Here is an 18,715-nt window from a genome sequence, read left to right on the forward strand (position 1 = left end):
GTGAATAGATGTTGGATTTTGTCCAATGCTTTTCTGCATATATGATTTTTCTTTTTTAGCCTGTTGATGTGATAGATTACGTTAACTGATTTTCTAACGTTGAACCAGCCTGAATACCTGAAATAAATCCCACTTGGCCTGGATACATAATTCCTTTTCTATATTGTTAGATTTAAGTTGCTAATATTTTGTTGAGGATTTTTGCATGTATGTTCATAAAAGATATTGGTCTGAAGCCTTCCTTTCTTGTAATGTCTTTATCTGGTTTTGGTATTAAGGAAATTCTGGCCACATAGAAAGAGTTAGGAAGTGTCCTCTCTGCTTCAATACCTTGTAAGAGATTGTTGAGAACTGGCATAATTTTTTTCTTACATATTTAGTAGAATTTAACAATGAAGCCATCTGGCCTGATGCTTTCTGTTTTAAAACACTGTTAATTGGGACGCCCTGGGTGGCTCAGCGGTTAAGCGGCTGCCTTCCGGCTCAGGGTGTGATGCTGGAGTCCTGGGGATCAAGTCCCCCACATCGGGCTCCCCGCGTGGAGCCTGCTTCTCCCTCTGCCTATGTCTCTGTTTCTCTGTGTGTGTCTCTCATGAATAAATAAATAAAATCTTTAAAAAAATAAAAATAAAAATAAAAAATAAATAAAACACTGTTAATTATTGATTCAAGTACTGTAATAGACACAGACTGATTCAGACTATCTTGTATGAGTTTTGGCAGATTATGTTTTCAAGGAATTGGTCCATTTTAACTAGGTCATCAAAATTTGTGGGCATAGACTTTATGAATAAATCCAAAGGGAGATTCTTTGAAAAGATTAATAAGGCCTCTGAAAAAATAGAAAATGCAAATTTTAAGAAATATTAATTGCCAAAAGTGACTCAAGAAGCCTCAGAAGAATTGAAGAGACCAACACCTGTGGAAGAAACTGGAAAATTATGTTAAGGAGTCATCTCTCCAAAAAAGGCATTAGTACCTGACACTTTTCATGTTACCTTGCTTTAGAACTTCAAAGAATAGATAATTTCCATGCTATTTAATCTGTTTAAGGATATAGAAAAAGACTGAAAGTTTCTCTAATAACTTTTTAAAATGGGTAAAATCATAATACCAAAACTTGACAATGCGTAAGTAGGAAAATCACAACCCAATTTTTCATGATTAGATATGAAAAATAAATAAAATTCTAAGTAATACAGAGAATACAAATCTATATTAAAAGATGCTCTGGATACGTTATTATTAATCTAGGAATGGTTGGATACCAAAAAATATATTAATATAATGCCTCTGATAAATAAGTCAGTATTTGTCACAAGTCTTTAAAATATGCATGCATTGAGGCACCAGGCTGGCTGGTTCAGCTGGTGGAGGACCTGACTCTTGATCTCAGGGTTGTTAGTTCAAGCCCCATGTTGGATATGGAGATTACTTAAAAAATAAAACCTTTTAAAAAATGCATGCAAGGGGACCCCTAGGTGGCTTAGTCAGTTAAGTATTTGCCTTCGGCTCTAGTCAGGATCCTGAGGTCCTGGGATTGAGCCCCACGTCAGGCTCCCTGCTCAGCAGGGAAACTGCTTCTCCCTCCCACTCATACTTGCTCTCTCTCCCTCTCAAATAAATAAATACAATATTAAAAAAAATGCATGCATGGCTCTTGAGCAACAACTGCACTCTTAGAATCCTACCCTAAGAAAATATTAATGGTTATGCACAAAGCTTTACTGCAACACTATTATTTAATGTTGTTTATATGAAAAACAAAGACAAAAACAGAAACAACCTAAATGTCCAATAACACAACACAGGATCAGTTAAATAAACTATGCTAGATATATGATATACACACAATGCAATGATATGCAGCCATCAAAAATAATGGAGAAAGTCCTTAAAAGAGAAAAATATCCACACCCAAAAAATGCAGTATGGCCTCAGTTAGCTTAAAAACACATTTCAATTTTTTAATTTATTTTTAGCTATCTGCATTAGCCAGATTTTCTGCAATTATCACCAGTAAACCTTATAATACAGTGATGAGGCTATGAAGCAACATTTTTTTTAAAGATTCCCATTTCTTGTTCATGATTGGGGTGAAGTATTAGAGAATCACCTCAGCATTCACTTCAGGAATAGAAAGGACCTGTTCATATTTCTTTAGGAGCTGGTTGACTCCACCTGGCCCCTGCCTGGATCACAGGACTCAGGCCTCTTCTTGCTGGGCTGTCAAACTTTACACAAAAGGTCTTCATCCAGCCTACCCCAGCACTGATGCCAGATTCACCCTCCAAAAACACCAGTATCCCCTGTTACTCCCCTGCTGCAGAACATTCAGGGGTTTCTCCATTCTCTCTAGCCCTCCATTTCGGGGCTCCAGAGACTGATATTATGTGCCTGTCCAGCAAGCCTCCTATGTGTCTGCAGGCAGGACTGTCACCATCCCACACATTCCACTCCTTCCAGCATCCGCATATCTCTCTGCTGCTCCCCTTTCCAGTGGCACCCTTTCTCCCCCACTCCCCACGCCTCTACCAAGCAGTCCTACCTCTCTTTCAAGGCCTAGCTCAAGTCCCCTTTCTTTCACGAAGACTTCTCTGACCACCCTGGCCCATATCTCCAACCACAAATGGCCCTAAATGTCTGAACCGCATTTGCACATTTGGAGTAATGGGCAACCAGGAAGTCCGGCTTACAAGGCTTTGCCAGTTCCCCTTCATGATGAGGTCCCGTACCTGCTGCCTTCCTGCTTTATTCCAGCAGCCCACATACCAATTTGTAGTCCAAAAAGCACAGACACTGGCAGACCACCCCCAGAGATGGGCAGAAATCCCATCTCTCTTCTTTGTAAGTCTCACTCAGTGGGCCCTGGTTGCCTGTCTGAAGGCCCACCTCTTCTACGATGATTGACACCAGGAATGCCCACCTCCTTGGGGCAGTGGCTTCTCCTGGTGATACCGAATCATTGATAAATACTGATGGAGGGCAGTAGCGCTGCCTTCAGCTGAGGGCATGATCCTGGAGACCCCAGATCCAGTCCCACGTCGGGCTCCCTCCAGGGAGCCTGCTTCTCCCTCTGCCTGTGTCTCTGCCTCTCTCCCTCTGTGTCTCTCATGAGTAAATAAATAAAACCCTTTAAAAAAAAATACTGATGGAGCCACTGAAGGTTTCCAGGAAAAGATGAGAATTTTGTCCGTCAGGAAGATCTACTAATAAGAGCTCAGAAAAACCAGGAAGCCTATTTTGGTATAATGAGGATAAGAATAAATAGTGAATGAGTACTTACTTCATGCCAGGTAGCACTTCTGCATGCATGACTTCACTGAATCACAACCCTAAGGAGTAGATTCCATTATTATTTCCATTTTACAGAGGAGGCAACTGAAACTTAACACATTAATATAAACTTAAGTTAATATAGAATTATTATATAACCTAGCAATTCTACTTCTGGGTATATATCCCAAAGAATCAAAGAATCAAAAACAGGGATTCAAACAGATACTCGTACACACATGTTCCTAGCGGCATTATTAACAATAGCCAAAAAGTGAAAATAACCAAAGTGTCCATCAACTGATGAATGGATAAACAAGATGTGGTACAACCATACAATGGAATATTACTCAGTCATAAAAAGCAACGGAGTTCTGATACAATGTGGATGAACCTCAAAAGCATTATGCTAGGTGAAATAACCCCATACACAAAAAACAATATTGCAAGATTCCACTTACGTGAAATAGGCATATTTATAGAGACAAAGTAGATTAGACCTTGCAAGGAGTGAGAAGGAGGGGAAGATGGGGAGTTATTTCTTAATGGGTAGTTTCTGTTTTGGGTATGAAAAAGTTTTGGAAGTAGATAGTGGTGATGGCTGTACAACATTGGGAGTATATTTAATGCTACTAAATTTTACACTTAAGATGGTCAAAATAGGGGATCCCTGGGTGGCTCAGTGGTTTGGTGCCTGCCTTCGGCCCAGGGCGTGATCTTGGGTTCCTGGGTTGGAGTCCCACATTGGGCTTCCTGCGTGGAACCTGCTTCTCCTCTGCCTGTGTCTCTGCCTTTCTGCCCACCCCCTCTCATGAATAAGTAAATAAAATCTTTAAAAAAAAAAGACAGTTAAAATGAGGGGCTCTTGTCTGGCCCAGTGGAGCATGCAACTCTTGATCTTGGGGTTGTGAGTTCAAGCCCCATGTTGGGTATAGAGCTTACTTAAAGAAACTTCTTTTAATTACAATGTTAAATTTATATATATATAAATAATATATATTTTTATATTTTATATATTATATATATATATATATATTTTTTTTTTTTTAGTAGGCTCCATGTCCAGCATGGAGCCCAATGTGGGGCTCAAATTTATGACCCTGAGATCAAGATCTAAGCTGAGATCAAGAGTCGAACACTTAACTTACTGAGCCACCCAGGTGCCCCACATAATATTTTGATATAATAAAAATAAATTCCTAAAAAACATCATATAGCTAGAAGGTGGCCCAGCTAGAATTTTAACCCAAACCTGTCTGACTCTAAAGCACATGCTCTCAACCCTAGGGCTTCACTGCCTCTGGAAAGAGCAGCAAACCAGGAGTCAGGACATCTGGGTTCTTGCTGTCACTATCTTGTGTGACCTTATACGAGACTGACCTTTGAAGGCATGACATTCTTTGGCTGTTAAATAAGACTGGATAAAATATCTTTGACGGTCTCTGTTGGTAGTAACCCTCCTGACAACATCATCTGGTCATGGATTTTGATTTTACAACGTGGAAAGTCCCAAGCCTTGATTCCTGACCCAGATACCATTTGTTCCTGGTGTACTCTATGGACATTGATGAATAGGAAGCTCCAAGGAGGGAGGACCAGCTGCCTTCCCCTTACCTAGCCTCTCCCCTAGGGGTTTGCCCTGGAGTTGAGCCAGCCCTTGAGGAGGCCTCCACTCCTCCTCCCTCTCCTGATTCTGGAAGAGGGCTTGGGCCTGGCTATGCTCCAGAATAAATTTCCACAAGGCAAGAGATAACACAGAGCCAAGGTAAAGATCAGGGCAGCTCTTAAAAAGGCCTCCTTGCACCCTAGAGTTGGCTCCCATTCTTCCACCCCATAGCTGCTTGTCCTGCTTGCCGGCACCTGGCTACCATGTGGGAACTCTTGGTTTTCTTGCTGTTCACCCTGGTCTATTTCTTATGGCCCAAGTCAAAGTGCCCTAATGCCAAGTATCCCAGGAGCCTCCCATCCCTGCCCTTGGTAGGCAGCCTGCCATTCCTCCCCAGAGATGGCCACCAGCACGTGAGCTTCTTCAAGCTACAGAAAAAATACGGCCCCATCTATTCCTTTCGTATGGGTACCAAGACTACAGTGATGGTCGGCCACCACCAGCTGGCCAAGGAGGTGCTTATCAAGAAGGGCAAGGAATTCTCTGGGCGGCCCCGAGTGGTAAGCAGTGCCCACCTATCCCTCCTCTCTCACCAGCTCCCGGGGAGGGGGGTGGTTCAGCCAAGACCATGCCTGGAATGACCCTTCCAGATCCTGTAATTCTTCCTAAAACAGACTAAAAGGGCCATGGGTGGGGATCGGCCCCTCAGTAGGCAGGAAAAATCAAAGGAAGACTTTATTTCTGGGCTTCCAGGAGGTGGGCTGTCACCTTGCCTGGAACTGGATGATGTGCTCTCTGAGTCTTGACTTCTCTAACTGAGGTAGTATATGCAAAGCACTTAGCCCAGTGCCCAGCGCAGTAAGTACTCAAGTAAATAGCCTTTAGGAGTGCTACTCTTCATGTGGAAAATGGGATTAAAATGATTACTGTCTTCTATGGGAAGGTGTGAGGGAGAAGTATCCTGGGTTTTGGAGGGCAGAGATTGCTATTTCTCTGGAGCTGTCCCCAGCTGCTCTGGCTCACAGTAGAGTCAGCTCACAGTAGAGCTGACACATGGTGGCATTTCAAGGATGCCAATGATCTATCCTACTGAGCCTTCTGTAACACTCCTGGGGGAGGAGAGAAGCCAACCACCTGGGAAAACTGCCAATGCCCCATCCCAGCACCCTGCTGCTGAGTACCCCCTTGAACTCCCCAGGCAGGACCTCCCAGTCACTTATCTCTGACCAGCCCAAAGGTTGATTCATTTTTCCCTGGATAAGTCAGCTAAGTCTGCTGGCCAACGGCTTCACTCCTAGCTCTCCTCAGCAAAGAGGAAGGAGGAGGCTAGTCAGATGGGGCTTGCGGGTCACAGCATATAAGGGGAGGCTTTGAAACCTGAAGCTTTGAAGTCCCTCTGGGAAGAGGTGGCTTGGCCAAGTCCAGACTGCATTCTCCAGTTGGGGCCTTATGGTGGGCCCACGGCCTTGCAATGGAAGGGCAGAAAAAAGATGAATGGCTGCTGTATCTGCAGCACCCCCCAGAGGGCCTAGAGAAAGGCAGGAGTCTGGGCAGTCTTCACCCTCTACAAGCCAACCTGCTCCTGCCCGCAGGACAGGCACCATTCAGAGCGCTTATTCCATCCACGGCTGCCTTCCCCTGGTCAGCAACTGATAAGAGAGGCTCAGAGGTCACCCTGTCATTGAACTGAACCCCAGAACCCCTGCATTCTAATTCAGGGTTCCTTTTTTTCCTCCTCATTCTGTCTCTCTGATGAAATTGGGAGTAGAGGAGTCTCAGGCCCTGCCCTACCAAGGCCTAATGGTCATGGCAGAGTAGAGCAAGGATGCCCCACATGGATGTCAGCAGGGCAAGTATCTAGGCAGATACTCAAAAAGTATCTCCCTCAAAAAAGGTGCAGGAAGCCCAGGGCAAGGGCAGGCCATTGATGTCTGATTCTTACAGTCTTTCTTGCTCTCCAAAGGTGACTATGGATATCCTGTCTGACAACCAAAAGGGTATCGCTTTCGCAGACCATGGTGCCAGCTGGCAGCTGCACAGGAAACTGGCACTGGCCACCTTTGCCCTGTTCAAGGATGGCAACCAGAGGCTAGAGAAGATCAGTGAGTGATGGCCGGCCCCGGGGCTGCTGGAAGAAGGGGGGGGGGGCGGGGGGCGGGGGGCGCAGACACAATGGAAGGCTCAATCTAGGGCTTTCTTGGCTGCTGCTGCCATCTAGTGGCCAATCTGTTCTATGTCCTGGCTAATATGGAACGGGGAGTGAGGGTGCGGCTTAATTCTCCACCATCTTGCCCCTCTCTCCTCTCAGTTTGTCAGGAAAACAGTTTATTATGTGATTTCCTGGCCACCCAGAATGGAAAGTCCATAGATTTGTCCTTGCCTCTCTTCCTGGCGGTGACCAATATAATCTGCTTGATCTGCTTCAACACTTCCTACAAGAATGGAGATCCAGCTCTGGAGATCATAAAGAATTACAACGATGGCATCTTGGATACTTTGGGAAGGGATCATATGATAGACATATTCCCCGGGTTGAAGGTGAGGATGAGGTCAGTCCCCACCTTCAGATTCCAGCAGTCCCTGTCCCCAACTCTTTTCAATGCCTGGCTCCAGACTCACTTTTTTCCTGACTACCTCAGCCACAATGACCTCTACCTCCCCTCTTTTGAAAACTTTGCCACTTCTCTACATAGCTTTTAACTATGCATTTTAATATTTTAATACTTATGATAATGGCTTTCATTTATTTACCAATTGCCGTATGTCCAGTACTAAGTACTCCACATGCATTTATTATGTCATTCCCCTTTAAGGTTGAGTTTATTATCCCCGAACAGATGAGAATGCAGGCTTAAAGAAGTTAAGGAAGTTGCCCTAGGCTTCAGACTCAAGTCTATCTTACTCCTAAAGGCTGGGCACACAGCAGAGTCTAATTAGTAGACCCTCAATCAGTGCCTGATGTTTGATTCAATGGAGAAGGAGAGGTAGAGATGCTTCCTTTTCCCCTATTTGGAGCTGTGTTAATAATCCCATTGTGTGCCTCCGTCTTGCCTTCCATTTTGGCTGGAGGTCTGGGTTAGAGTAGAAATTCACCAGAGACTGAAAGCTAGGATCTGCCCCCAGAAGGGATTCTGGTAGCTGGAGAAGCAAAATAGAAGATGGATGGATTTGACGTTTATTTCTACTTTCCAGATCTTCCCCAACAAAACCCTGGAAAAAATGAGGAATTGTGTTAAAATGCGAGATGACTTGCTGAATGAAATCCTTGAAAAATATAAGGTAGGTGATGCAGCAGAGGAGACCATGAGTTAGGTTGAAATGTCATGAAAACAGGGCGGGGGTCCATTTTGGACACTGTAGTATCTCTAGCACTGAGCAGAGAGAGCCAGGCACATAGATGTTCAACCAAAAACATGACTTAACTAATGACGAGGGGGGAGGAAGTAAGGAATTGCAGAGGATTCTAGAAGGGACCCACTTACTCCCAAAATTTAAAGAGAGCCCTCCTACCTCCACAAGCTTGTAGGTCCTGCCTAGTCTCTCACTTCCAGATGGAAGAGACCTTTGAGTCTCCAGTCTGGGATGGAAGTATGGCAGGGTATTGCAGATGGGGCTCCTTCCTTACCACTGTCTCCCAACCTCACCCAGCAGGAGAAATTCAGCAGCGACTCTATCACCAACATGCTAGACATACTGATCCAAGCCAGGATGAACTCCGACGATAACAATGCTGGCTCAGACCGGGATTCAAAGCTGCTTTCAGATAAACATATTCTCATCAGCATAGGGGACATTTTTGGGGCCGGTGTGGAGACCACCACGTCTGTGGTGAAGTGGACTGTGGCCTTCCTGCTACACAATCCTCAGGTGGGCTTCCCCCTACTCTGGTCTCCCCAACCACTCTTCCCCTACAGCCAGATCCACCTATGGCCCCAGAAAGGAGGAGTAATACCCTCTGCCCTTCCATGCAAGATGACTGGGCTGCTCCACTTCTCACCCAAGTAGTAGTTGGCTTTGGCCCTAGGCTGGAGCTGCTGCTGTATCTTTTGGAAACAAAAAGCCTGGAATGCAAAGCCACCACTGGGAAGAGTGTGAGCCAGCTCTTCTGGATGTATCAATAGGATTCTTCTAAACCCATGCTTCTCTTGGGCTTAATTTAAGCATGTTTGTCACATCTACCCTGCTCTGGCCCTCAGTTGCAGAAGAAGATCCAGGAGGAGATTGATCAGAATGTAGGTTTTGGCCGCATACCAACTATGAGTGACCGGAGCAAACTCATCTTGCTAGAGGCCACCATCAGAGAGGTGCTTCGCATTCGGCCTGCGGCCCCTATGCTCATCCCCCACAAGGCTATTGTCGATTCCAGGTATGCCTTCCCTCCTGGTAACACAAGACTGCTTTCCAGCCCACCTGGGCCCTCCTCAGACTGCTGGTCAATTCATATGCAACCATCGATCATCAATCATCCTACCCATGACTCTACTGATCAATATATCTGCCACCTACTAATACCAGCTAACTAATCCACAGATCTAACTGACCTCCCTCAGAAACTGCTTGCTGCCTTGGAGATATATGGTCTAGGATGAAAGACCAGGTGCTCCATCCTCCTACACAATCTGATATCCACAACACACACACACATATGCACCAGCTCAAAAGGCACACCCACATGCCCTGACATACATGACTGTCCATGCACACAGGTATTGATACATAAAAGCTAGTCAGGAAGAGAGCTGGAGACAGGCTGGATTCATAGTTAATCTGGCAGAAGCTGAGGAAAGACGAGGGGGTGGGCATGAGGATATATGAGGACATTTTCCCCCTGGGGTGTAGGGCTGAGCAGTTCAGTAAGGACAATATTTTAGACTCCCCTTTCCTCTCCCTCTTTGGGGCAGCATTGGTGAGTTTGCTGTTGACAAGGGCACAAGTGTTATCATCAATCTGTGGGCGCTGCATCACAATGAGAAGGAGTGGTACCGGCCTGACCAGTTCATGCCAGGTGAGTCCCTGTTCTGTCCTGCTCCCAAGCCACACAGCCAGCCTGGCCTCCATGCTCATCCTTCCAGCATCATGTTCTCTCTGCTAAGCTTTCTACTAGAAAACTCCTGGCTCCAACTGCATAAACCTGTTGACAGCCCCTTTCTACCCTAGACTTACCCAAACTCTTCACAGCTGGGTTTCTCACTCTCTCCTTCCACTAATTGCAAGTGTCCCCTAAGAAGCCCTCTAGGTATATGGCTCCCATGAAGTCAGCCCCTCTCCCCATTCATTAAGACTCCCTCCTTTCTGTCCTTCCTGAATATTGCACTTCTCCTGTGTAGTTAAGGGCTACCTGAGAGCTGGGCTGTATCTCTCCTTGGGCTAGGGTTCCCCCATGTAAGGCTGTTCACCTCCTCAGACTGGGGCTCCCTGGGCAGGGCCAGGTCTCCCCCTCAGTTAGGGCAGAGCCATTCCTCTACTTACCCCTGCCTTGACCCTGGCTGACACTTCCCCATGTCCACAGAGCGCTTCCTGGACGCCACAAAGAGTCAGCTCATCTCTCCATCATTAAGTTACTTGCCCTTTGGAGCAGGACCTCGCTCCTGTGTAGGTGAGATCCTGGCCCGCCAGGAACTCTTCCTCGTCATGGCCTGGTTGCTGCAGAGGTTCGACCTGGAGGCCCCAGATGATGGGCAGCTGCCTTCCCTGGAGGGCATCCCCAGAGTGGTCTTTTTGATCGAGTCTTTCAAAGTTAAGATCAAGGTGCGCCAGGCCTGGAGGGAAGCCCAGGCTGAGGGTAGCACCTAGAGGCTGACCTAGCATCCCCTGACTCCACCCTGTGTGATCCCACAGCACAAAATCAGAGGTGTGATTCGGCCCTCCCCCTGGCCCTCCCCCTGGCCCACACTGCCTTCTTTTCCAGCCTGCAGTCCCTGGTAGTGATATGCATAAACTAAACAGTTTTTCTTCCTGGTCCCTGAACAGTTCATTCATTTGTTTATTTGTTCACTCAGTTTTAATAACAAATATTTATTGAGCACCTGCTATGTGCCACTCACTATCCCTGGACACTCAAGCTCCTTGGTTTCATACAGATTACTTTCTACTGAAGGCTGACAAATAAACATTGCAGAGACTCCTAAGTGCTTTGAAGTCACTTATACTGGGTGTTGGTGATATGAGGAGAGAACGGCAGAAGTGGAGGGAGGCCACAACAAGCGAGTAGTTGGGAAGGTGTAAAGATGTGGGGAAAAGCATCTGGCACTGAGGGAGCAGCAGGCAGGAAGTTTTTGAGGTGGGAGAGGTTGGTGTGGCAAGAACAGAGCAAATGAAAGAGGAGAGGAGTTCTTGATGAAGTCAGATTGGAGACAGGGGCCAAGACCCATGGAGCCTTGTAAGTAACAGGAAAGAGTTTAGGTATTTATTCCTAATATGATAGGAAGTCATGGAGGAGACGGGGCTGTTAAACATGTAAGTGGGAAGGTCTGATTTGTATTTTGGGGGGCCGGTGGGCGGGGAGAGAGAGAGAGAGAAAGTGTGTGTGTGTGTAGGGGCAGAGGCAGAGGCAGAGGGAGAGAGAGAATCTTGAGCAGGCTCCACACCCAGCATGGAGCCTGACATGTGGCTCAATCTCACAACCCTGAGATCATGACCTGATTCAAAATCAAGACGAATGCTTAACCGACACAGCCACCCAGGTGTGCCTGGTTTGTATTTTTTAAGACCACCCTAGTTGCTGAGTGGAGATTGGTCTGAGAGCTGGGGCAGGGAGGAGGTGGCTGTGCTGGTCCAGGAGAGTGAAGTCATGGAGGCTTAGCTCCTGGCCATAGCAGTGGAGATGGTGAGAATTGGTGGGACTGTTTACATATTGAAAGTGAAGCAGAAGATCTTGTTTGATCCAAAGAGGCATCACTGCGTGTACATTGAAGATTTGGCTTTGGGGGAGTGTGTGTAACCCAACCCACCACTACCTATCCCTCTTATCTTGGTCGCCAAAGGCCAGCAGGTCTCCTTTACCTCGTCGTGTCCTGGGGTAAACACGGCCAGGAAAGCATTCTGCAGTGCCCCGGCTCTGCCCTGCTCCCGACAGCCACCCCAGGAAATCTGTAAATGCCTCACTAGAAAATGGCTCCTGGACTTCTTTAAACCTTGGCTACTGGCCAGTTTGCAAGTGAAAGATGTCCTGAGATGCTCTGGGGGAGAAACTGACCCTTGCCCATTAGCCTAGAGAGAGGCTCCAATGCCAGCTCCCTGGCACCAGGTGGGCCAGGGTCAGGTCATCAACCCAGTCTTTCTCTTCATACTGGAGGAGGGCTCTGGAAGGGGCAAGGCTGAGACCTTGCCTTATCTGGCCATGTTTTCAGAAGAAATCAACAGAGCCCCTGCAAAGAGGGAGGGACAAAGTTTTCCATTACAGCACACTTTCTCCCTTCAAAGAGCTTTGTTAATCCAGTGGTAAGAGACTATTTCTCAACTCAGTAAGGAATAGTCAACTCATTCCTCACCCCTAACTCAGCCCTGCTAAAGAGCCCATGGAAAGTTTGTGGGCAGCCATGGTTGACCAGCTCCCGTCACAAGCAGCCTTGTGAAATGCTGACACTCCTGTAGGCTGACAGGAAAGGGTTTAACTGGAAGTGGCTCCTCTCTCTCCCAGGTTTCTCTGCCCCTATTAGTTGGTCATTGGCCCAGAGCCAAGCTACCCTCGGTTTCCAAGCAGAGGGGAGCAGATCGGCTGGAAGAGAGTTAAGTATTCTCCTCTTCAACTATTGAATCAGATCATAGAGTGGCAGAAGAGAGACAAATCCTTTGTTTTGAAGATGACAAACTTAGGGCCAGTTGGGGTAAAGGGCAGGGGAAGTAACTTGCCCTAAGTCACGCAGCTCCTTAGCAGCAGGGCTGGGACCAGAACCCAAGATTTCAATGATACAGGAAGAGGAGCCAGACATGCTTTCTCACTCAACTGGTATCCATGCAGAAGGGCTCTGGGGTGTCTGGCCAGGGGGAGTACAAAGCTGAATGTCCTTTCAGAAAATGACCTCATGACCTCAGACTCCTGCCCAAATTGTCCCTCCCCTGCCTGGAAGGCCTTTTCCCACTGACCTAACTCCTCCCATCCTGAATCTCAGAGTGCAAGCCCAATTCCAGGGTATTTCTCAAGACTCCCAGCCCACTGTGCTTGTCCTGTTTTAGCACTCAGCTTCTGCTCCATGGTACTGAATCCCATATATACCTGAGCATCTGCTTGGGCTCAAGATGGGTGCAGTATCCCCCAAGGGCACTGCCCACCCCTATGTTTCTGGAGTTCAAGACTGAATTTTCTCCTGTTCCTTATCCTGCAGATCAGCACCTGGCAAGTAGGTTAGACACAAGAGGACTGAATGCTCTAAGTCCCTGGGCTAATTGGTCCAGGGATAAATAGACTATTTCCTTATGCACAAGAAAGCTCGGATCTTTGACAAAGCTGGAAGGTGTTTGCCAAGACCCCACACTCATATTTTGAACCTCAGAATGCCCTTACCCAGTGATATGGTGGAAAATAAATACTAAACAAACAGTTCTCTGGTGCAGATGTACTAGTGTTTGCCAACTGCCATGAAGTAAACAGTCCCCATTATGAGCAATTTCAGGGCACCAATGTGATGTCACTGAATACAGAGTTGGGAATAGATGTGTGGTAGCATTATATGCTACTTACCATTACAGTGTACTATAAATACCATTGCTATATAACTCCATTACTAATAATACCATTATTCCCACCATACATAGATGTAAATAGCCTCAAGGGCACAGATAATAGTAATGTAGTAAAATAATTGGGAAATGATTAGTTTTGATTATTGATTACCTTTGTTTTTACTATAATGTATTCATTATAGGTTTCTATAGTTTTTTTAATGGTTATTTAATAAACAGTTCACAAAAGTCCTGGACATTTAGGAAATTATTTATTTATTTACTTAAATTAAGCTCCACACCCAATGTGGGGCTTGAACTCACAACCCTGAGATTAAGAGTTACATGCTCTACTGAATGGCCCGGGCCAGGCAGGCACCCCCTAATTCCTGAAAATTTAATAATCAGCTTTTGTGAACCAAAATAGCCAGCCCTCCCAGGAGGAACGTGCTATCCTTTATCCTTCAGAAGGGTGGTTCCCCAGAGTCCCTATTTTGATGGGACCGACTCCTCCCTCTGGTACCCTTGGTGTGGGGTGGGGGTGAATGAGAATGTGTGACTGCTCTGGTGCCTCTGGTGGCCATAGAATCTGAAGCAAAGGAGGAGCTCTTTCTCCAGGCACACTCCTGGGCTTAAACACCCATCTTTGGAGGATAGGAATCCAGTCGCAGAGGTAAGAGAGTTGGGAAGGACTGGATAAGGAAGATCCAGGCCCCCTAGGTTCCTAGCCTTGGATCTTAGGCCCATTGTTAGCTTCTTGAACCCATTTCTTCATTTTTTTTTTAAGATTTATTTATTCATTCATTCAGAGAGAGAGAGAGAGAGAGACAGGCAGAGACACAGGCAGAGGGAGAAGCGGGCTCCATGCAGGGAGCCCGACGTGGGACTCGATCCTGGGTCTCCAGGAACACGCCCTGGGCCGCAGGCAGAGCCAAACCGCTGCCCCACCAGGGCTGCCCTCATTTCTTCATTTGTACAGTGGGGTGACTTCCCACCTGTGCTGTCCATTATCTAAGGCTCTGGGGAGGGTGAAAAGCAGAAAGGGCCAGGTAAGCTGGGGAGGTACAGAAGACAAGAAGTCAGGCTGTGAGGGCAAGTTGTTCCAGTGCTATCATTCACAGGCCCCGTGATCATGGGCAACTTCCTCAGCTTTCTCAAACCTCAGTTTTCTAAACTATAATATGGGTGCCTAGGTGTGTGTAGAAATGGTACCACCAACCTGAATATGTTGCTGAAAGTCAAATATGGACCTATATAATGCATTTAGTGCCTTGATCAATACTGGCTTTACTGCCATTGCCTCCAGCCAGATCCACAAAATAAGTCCTTGTCTAAGAATGAAGAAATGAGTGTTGTTTAGACAGGTCCATCTGAAGGACAGGACCTCCCTCTCCAGCCCCCCTTATAGCTCCAATGATCCTGCCTGCTGCCCCTCCCTCTTTCCCCATCTGGGGCATGCTGGCAGCTGGGAAGTGGGTGGGGAGCCCAGAGACAAACTTTTCATGCTTCCAACACAGAGGGTGTTTTGTAATATTTTCCAGTGGGATTGGGTTTCTCGAGACTTCTTGGTAAGAAGGCATGCAATGGAAGGTTAAACTGGTGGGGAGAGGGCTTAGAGTGAGGAGAAACTTCAGATCAAACCAAATCTTCTTCTCCCCTCCAAGTCACCCGAAAGCTCTAACTCCTGAGAATTTTACAATGTTTCCAGGAGGACTCACTCTCCCTGAGGAAGTTAACACTGATAGTGCACCACCCGCCCCAGGAGTGGGGCTATTTCAGCATTGAGGGGCTCTGGCAGGAGCGCCTGGCTAAGCATGGGGGCCTCTGGAGGCTTCTGATGAGGCAAGTGGGAAAGCAAGGGGAATAAAGAAGCTCTTGAGGAAACCGTCTGGCTCACCTTTCATTATGCCACTTGCCTGTTCATCACCTCTCTCTGGTTCTTTCTCACCTTTGAGAATAAATCAAAAGTTCTTCACATGGCTTGTGAGCACCAAGTCTTCCGTGTTCAGGATTCAAATCCTGGCTCTCCCACTTACGAGCTATGTAATCTTGGACAAGTTAGTCAATGTCTCTGAATGCTTCAACCCCGTTAATAAAGAAGTCCATACCTCAGATGGCTGTTTGTTTGTTTTTTTTTTTCAGATGGCTGTTTTGAAGCTAAAATGAAAAAATGTAGGTAAGATGTTTACACATGACCCAATAACATCCAGTCAATAAACAGAACAGTAAAGACAAATTAAAATATTTTTATTACCAGCTTACCAGTCTAGATTCATCTCCTGTCACTTCCCAGAATGCAATTACCTACAGAGGTTAAATTGCTTACAGCTTTAGACATTTTGGCCTCCCATGTTTTTGTGTGCTTTTCAGCACCTGGCACATAGTAGGCACTCAATAATCTGCAAAACAAACATCTACCTAGAATTACCTTTACACCTATCTTTACCTGGCAAGCTCAGTTGAGAGGTCCCTGCTCCAAGAAGACTGCCCTCTACCCCCAGGGGGGTGGCATTCTCTTCTGCAGCATCCTGTGCACACATGCTTCATGGTACTGTGCTACTGATACTGTTTTCATGCCTTTTCCCCCCTTGGGACCATTAGTTCTTCTCAAGAGGAACCTGGTCTAAGGCATAGTTGCATTCCCAATGCCTAGTACATGGTAGGTACTCGGTAAATGCTCAGCTTAAGGAAGGCCAGTCACTTGCCCCCAGACTGGGAACCTACATCCCAAATACCTCCCAGGACCCACTGCCCAGTAGGTTCAGGAGGATGCAGGTTTCCAGCATGTTTGGCCAACAGTCAGCCAAACCCACTTCCCACTCCTCCTAAGTCAAACCCTGCTTCCCCTCTGCCCCACAACCCCCTGGCTGAAAATGGGAGGAAACTGAAGAATAGAGAGTTTCTTGAAATTCTTGCTCATCAAAGCTACCTTTATGTGTTTCCGAGCATTGGTATCATTCCCACCTGCACTTAGTTGCCTGGGGCAATAGAAAATGAGGAACTCAGTGACCCAGGAACCTGGGGTGCTGCCAGCAGTGCAGTGAGGTCTGCTCTACAGACCTAGGCATCAAACGTACATGTACAGCCTCCAGCATGCAAGAACTGAACTGGTTATTTCTGTGCCATTCAGACATTAGATTAATGAAGGCAGGAATGATGTAATCCCTAGTCATTTCCCGGGGTTTTATTTTTTTTTTTATTTTTAAAATATTTTATTTATTCATGAGAGACAGACAGAGAGAGAGGCAGAGGGAGAAGCAGGCTCCATGCAAGGAGCCTGACATGGGACTCGATCCCAGGTCTCCAAATTCACATCCTGGACTGAAGGTAGCGCTAAACCACTGAGACACCGGGCTGCCCAATTTCCCAGGGTTTTATTTTTATTTTTTTTAATATTTTATTTACTTATTCATGAGACACAGAGAAAGAGAGTCAGAAACACAGGCAGTGGGAGAAGCAGGCTCCACGCAGGAAGTCCGACGTGGGACTCGATCTCAGGACTCCAGGATCATGCCCTGGGCTGAAGGCGGCGCTAAACCGCTGAGCCACCTGGGCTGCCCTTCCCAGGGTTTTAGAACAAATCTGTCTCTAGATGTTAATGGTTCTTCTGAGCTTATGGGTTCCTCTTGGAGGAACCCAATGGTTTAGAAGGAACCAGGCAGCAACCATCTCACTAGAGTCACTGAGGGGCCAGAATTGTGTCCTCTGACCAAGGGGCAAAGATGGGGGCAGGGCCTGGGCTTTCAGGTAAGTGTAGACTGCAGGGTAAGGCCAGGGACTAGAGAAGGCAATGCTGTCAGCATCCCCTGCTGGCCCATTAGGGAGCATTCCACTTGGGGAAGCAGGAACGCCCTCTGGGAAGCTTCCAAGATGTGCACATTGTGTTGCTTTGCCCACCTGCAGGCCATCCAAGAGGTTGTGCTGGGTGGCAGTGTTCCCCTTCCTGGGCAGAGGTAGAAGGTTATTCCTTCCCTTAGAGCAGGGATTTACAGTGGACTCAAAGTTCTAAGAGGACAGTCTTATGCAGGGAGGGGAAAAGATAGTGAGTCTTAGGAAAGAATGATTGGCCCACAATGGCAGAAGCTGGCACACCAGTGGCTTCCCACAAGACCTAAAAACCATTCTCAGGTCCCTGCCTGGTATGTAAGACCTCATACAAGCCCCTACATGTGGTTGCCTAAGATTCCCTGAATCTGTACCATTCACTTCATCTTACTCTATCTCCTATTGGGTTTTCTTTTGGGGGGCAGGGGTTAAGCATATATATTTTTAAGATTTTATTTACTTGTGAGATTCTATTTATTTGAGAGAGAGTGAGCGAGAGAGCACAAACCGGGGGAGTGCCAGAGGGAGAGGGAGAAGCAAACTCCCTACTGAGAAGAGACACCCTCCCCATGCAGAGCTCAATCCCAGAACCCTGAGATCATGACCTGAGCTGAAGGCAGATGCTTAACCTACTGAGCCACCCAGGCACCCCCCCCCCCATTGTTAACTATTTCACGTGGATGTTTGGTCTTCATGCCTATAATTTGACTTCAGAGGGCAAGGGTCTTGTCTTCTTTCTTTTGCATTCTTCCCACCACCCGGTACAGTGTTGGGCACAAAGTAGGAGGCTCAATAATACATGTTTTGTGCATCAAATTCCAGGGCCGATCCAGTTTCTATCACATTTTTTTTCTAAAGATTTTTTATTATTTTTAAGTAACCTCTACAGCCAACGTGAGAGCTCAAACTCACAAACCTGAGATCAAGAGTCCCATGCTCTACTGACTGAGCCAGCCTGGCGCGGGGGGGGGGGGGGGGGGGGGCTTTATCACGTCATTAAGAGATCTCACAGGGTGCTTGCTTTCTCCAAATGCCATTTTAGCTTCCAGGTATCTAACAGAACTCATTTCTACCTTTTTTGCATCTGATTTTTAACCTGTTTGTGGGACTTTACAAAGTATTCCAGACTTCAGAAATATACCCTTGACAGAGAGAGGGTTTGGAGAAAACTCCTCCAGACAAAGCGTGGCCTCAGCAGGAGCATCACCCACCTTGCCCTTGGCCCCGTGGTCTCCACTGGGGCCAGGGGCCTGTCCTCAACTGCTAGGTGTCTTTTCACAGCCTGTGTGAAGGGAAAAGTGCTTGTGGTTGGGAATCTTGGGGTATGACCCCTGAAGTCTGAGGGAG

General features: G+C 46.8%; 1 protein-coding gene across 2 annotated transcripts; it reads left to right on the forward strand.

The window, feature by feature from the left end:
• Positions 1–5,074: 5,074 nt before the first annotated feature.
• CYP17A1 (cytochrome P450 family 17 subfamily A member 1) lies at positions 5,075–11,010 on the forward strand. Of its 2 annotated transcripts, none has more exons than XM_072805503.1 (8): positions 5,075–5,442; positions 6,846–6,984; positions 7,191–7,420; positions 8,075–8,161; positions 8,531–8,749; positions 9,079–9,248; positions 9,784–9,887; positions 10,392–11,010. In XM_072805503.1, the coding sequence occupies exons 1-8, from the start codon at positions 5,146–5,148 to the stop codon at positions 10,673–10,675; spliced, it is 1,530 nt and encodes a 509-aa protein (XP_072661604.1). In that variant the 5' UTR covers positions 5,075–5,145; the 3' UTR covers positions 10,676–11,010. The 2 variants fall into 2 exon arrangements, with proteins under 2 accessions (XP_072661604.1, XP_072661606.1); XM_072805505.1 differs by having other exon boundaries at positions 8,534–8,749.
• The last annotated feature ends 7,705 nt before the right edge of the window (positions 11,011–18,715 follow it).

This window comes from Canis lupus, chromosome 29 (assembly GCF_048164855.1).
Source record: "Canis lupus baileyi chromosome 29, mCanLup2.hap1, whole genome shotgun sequence".
Taxonomy (NCBI): domain Eukaryota; kingdom Metazoa; phylum Chordata; class Mammalia; order Carnivora; family Canidae; genus Canis; species Canis lupus.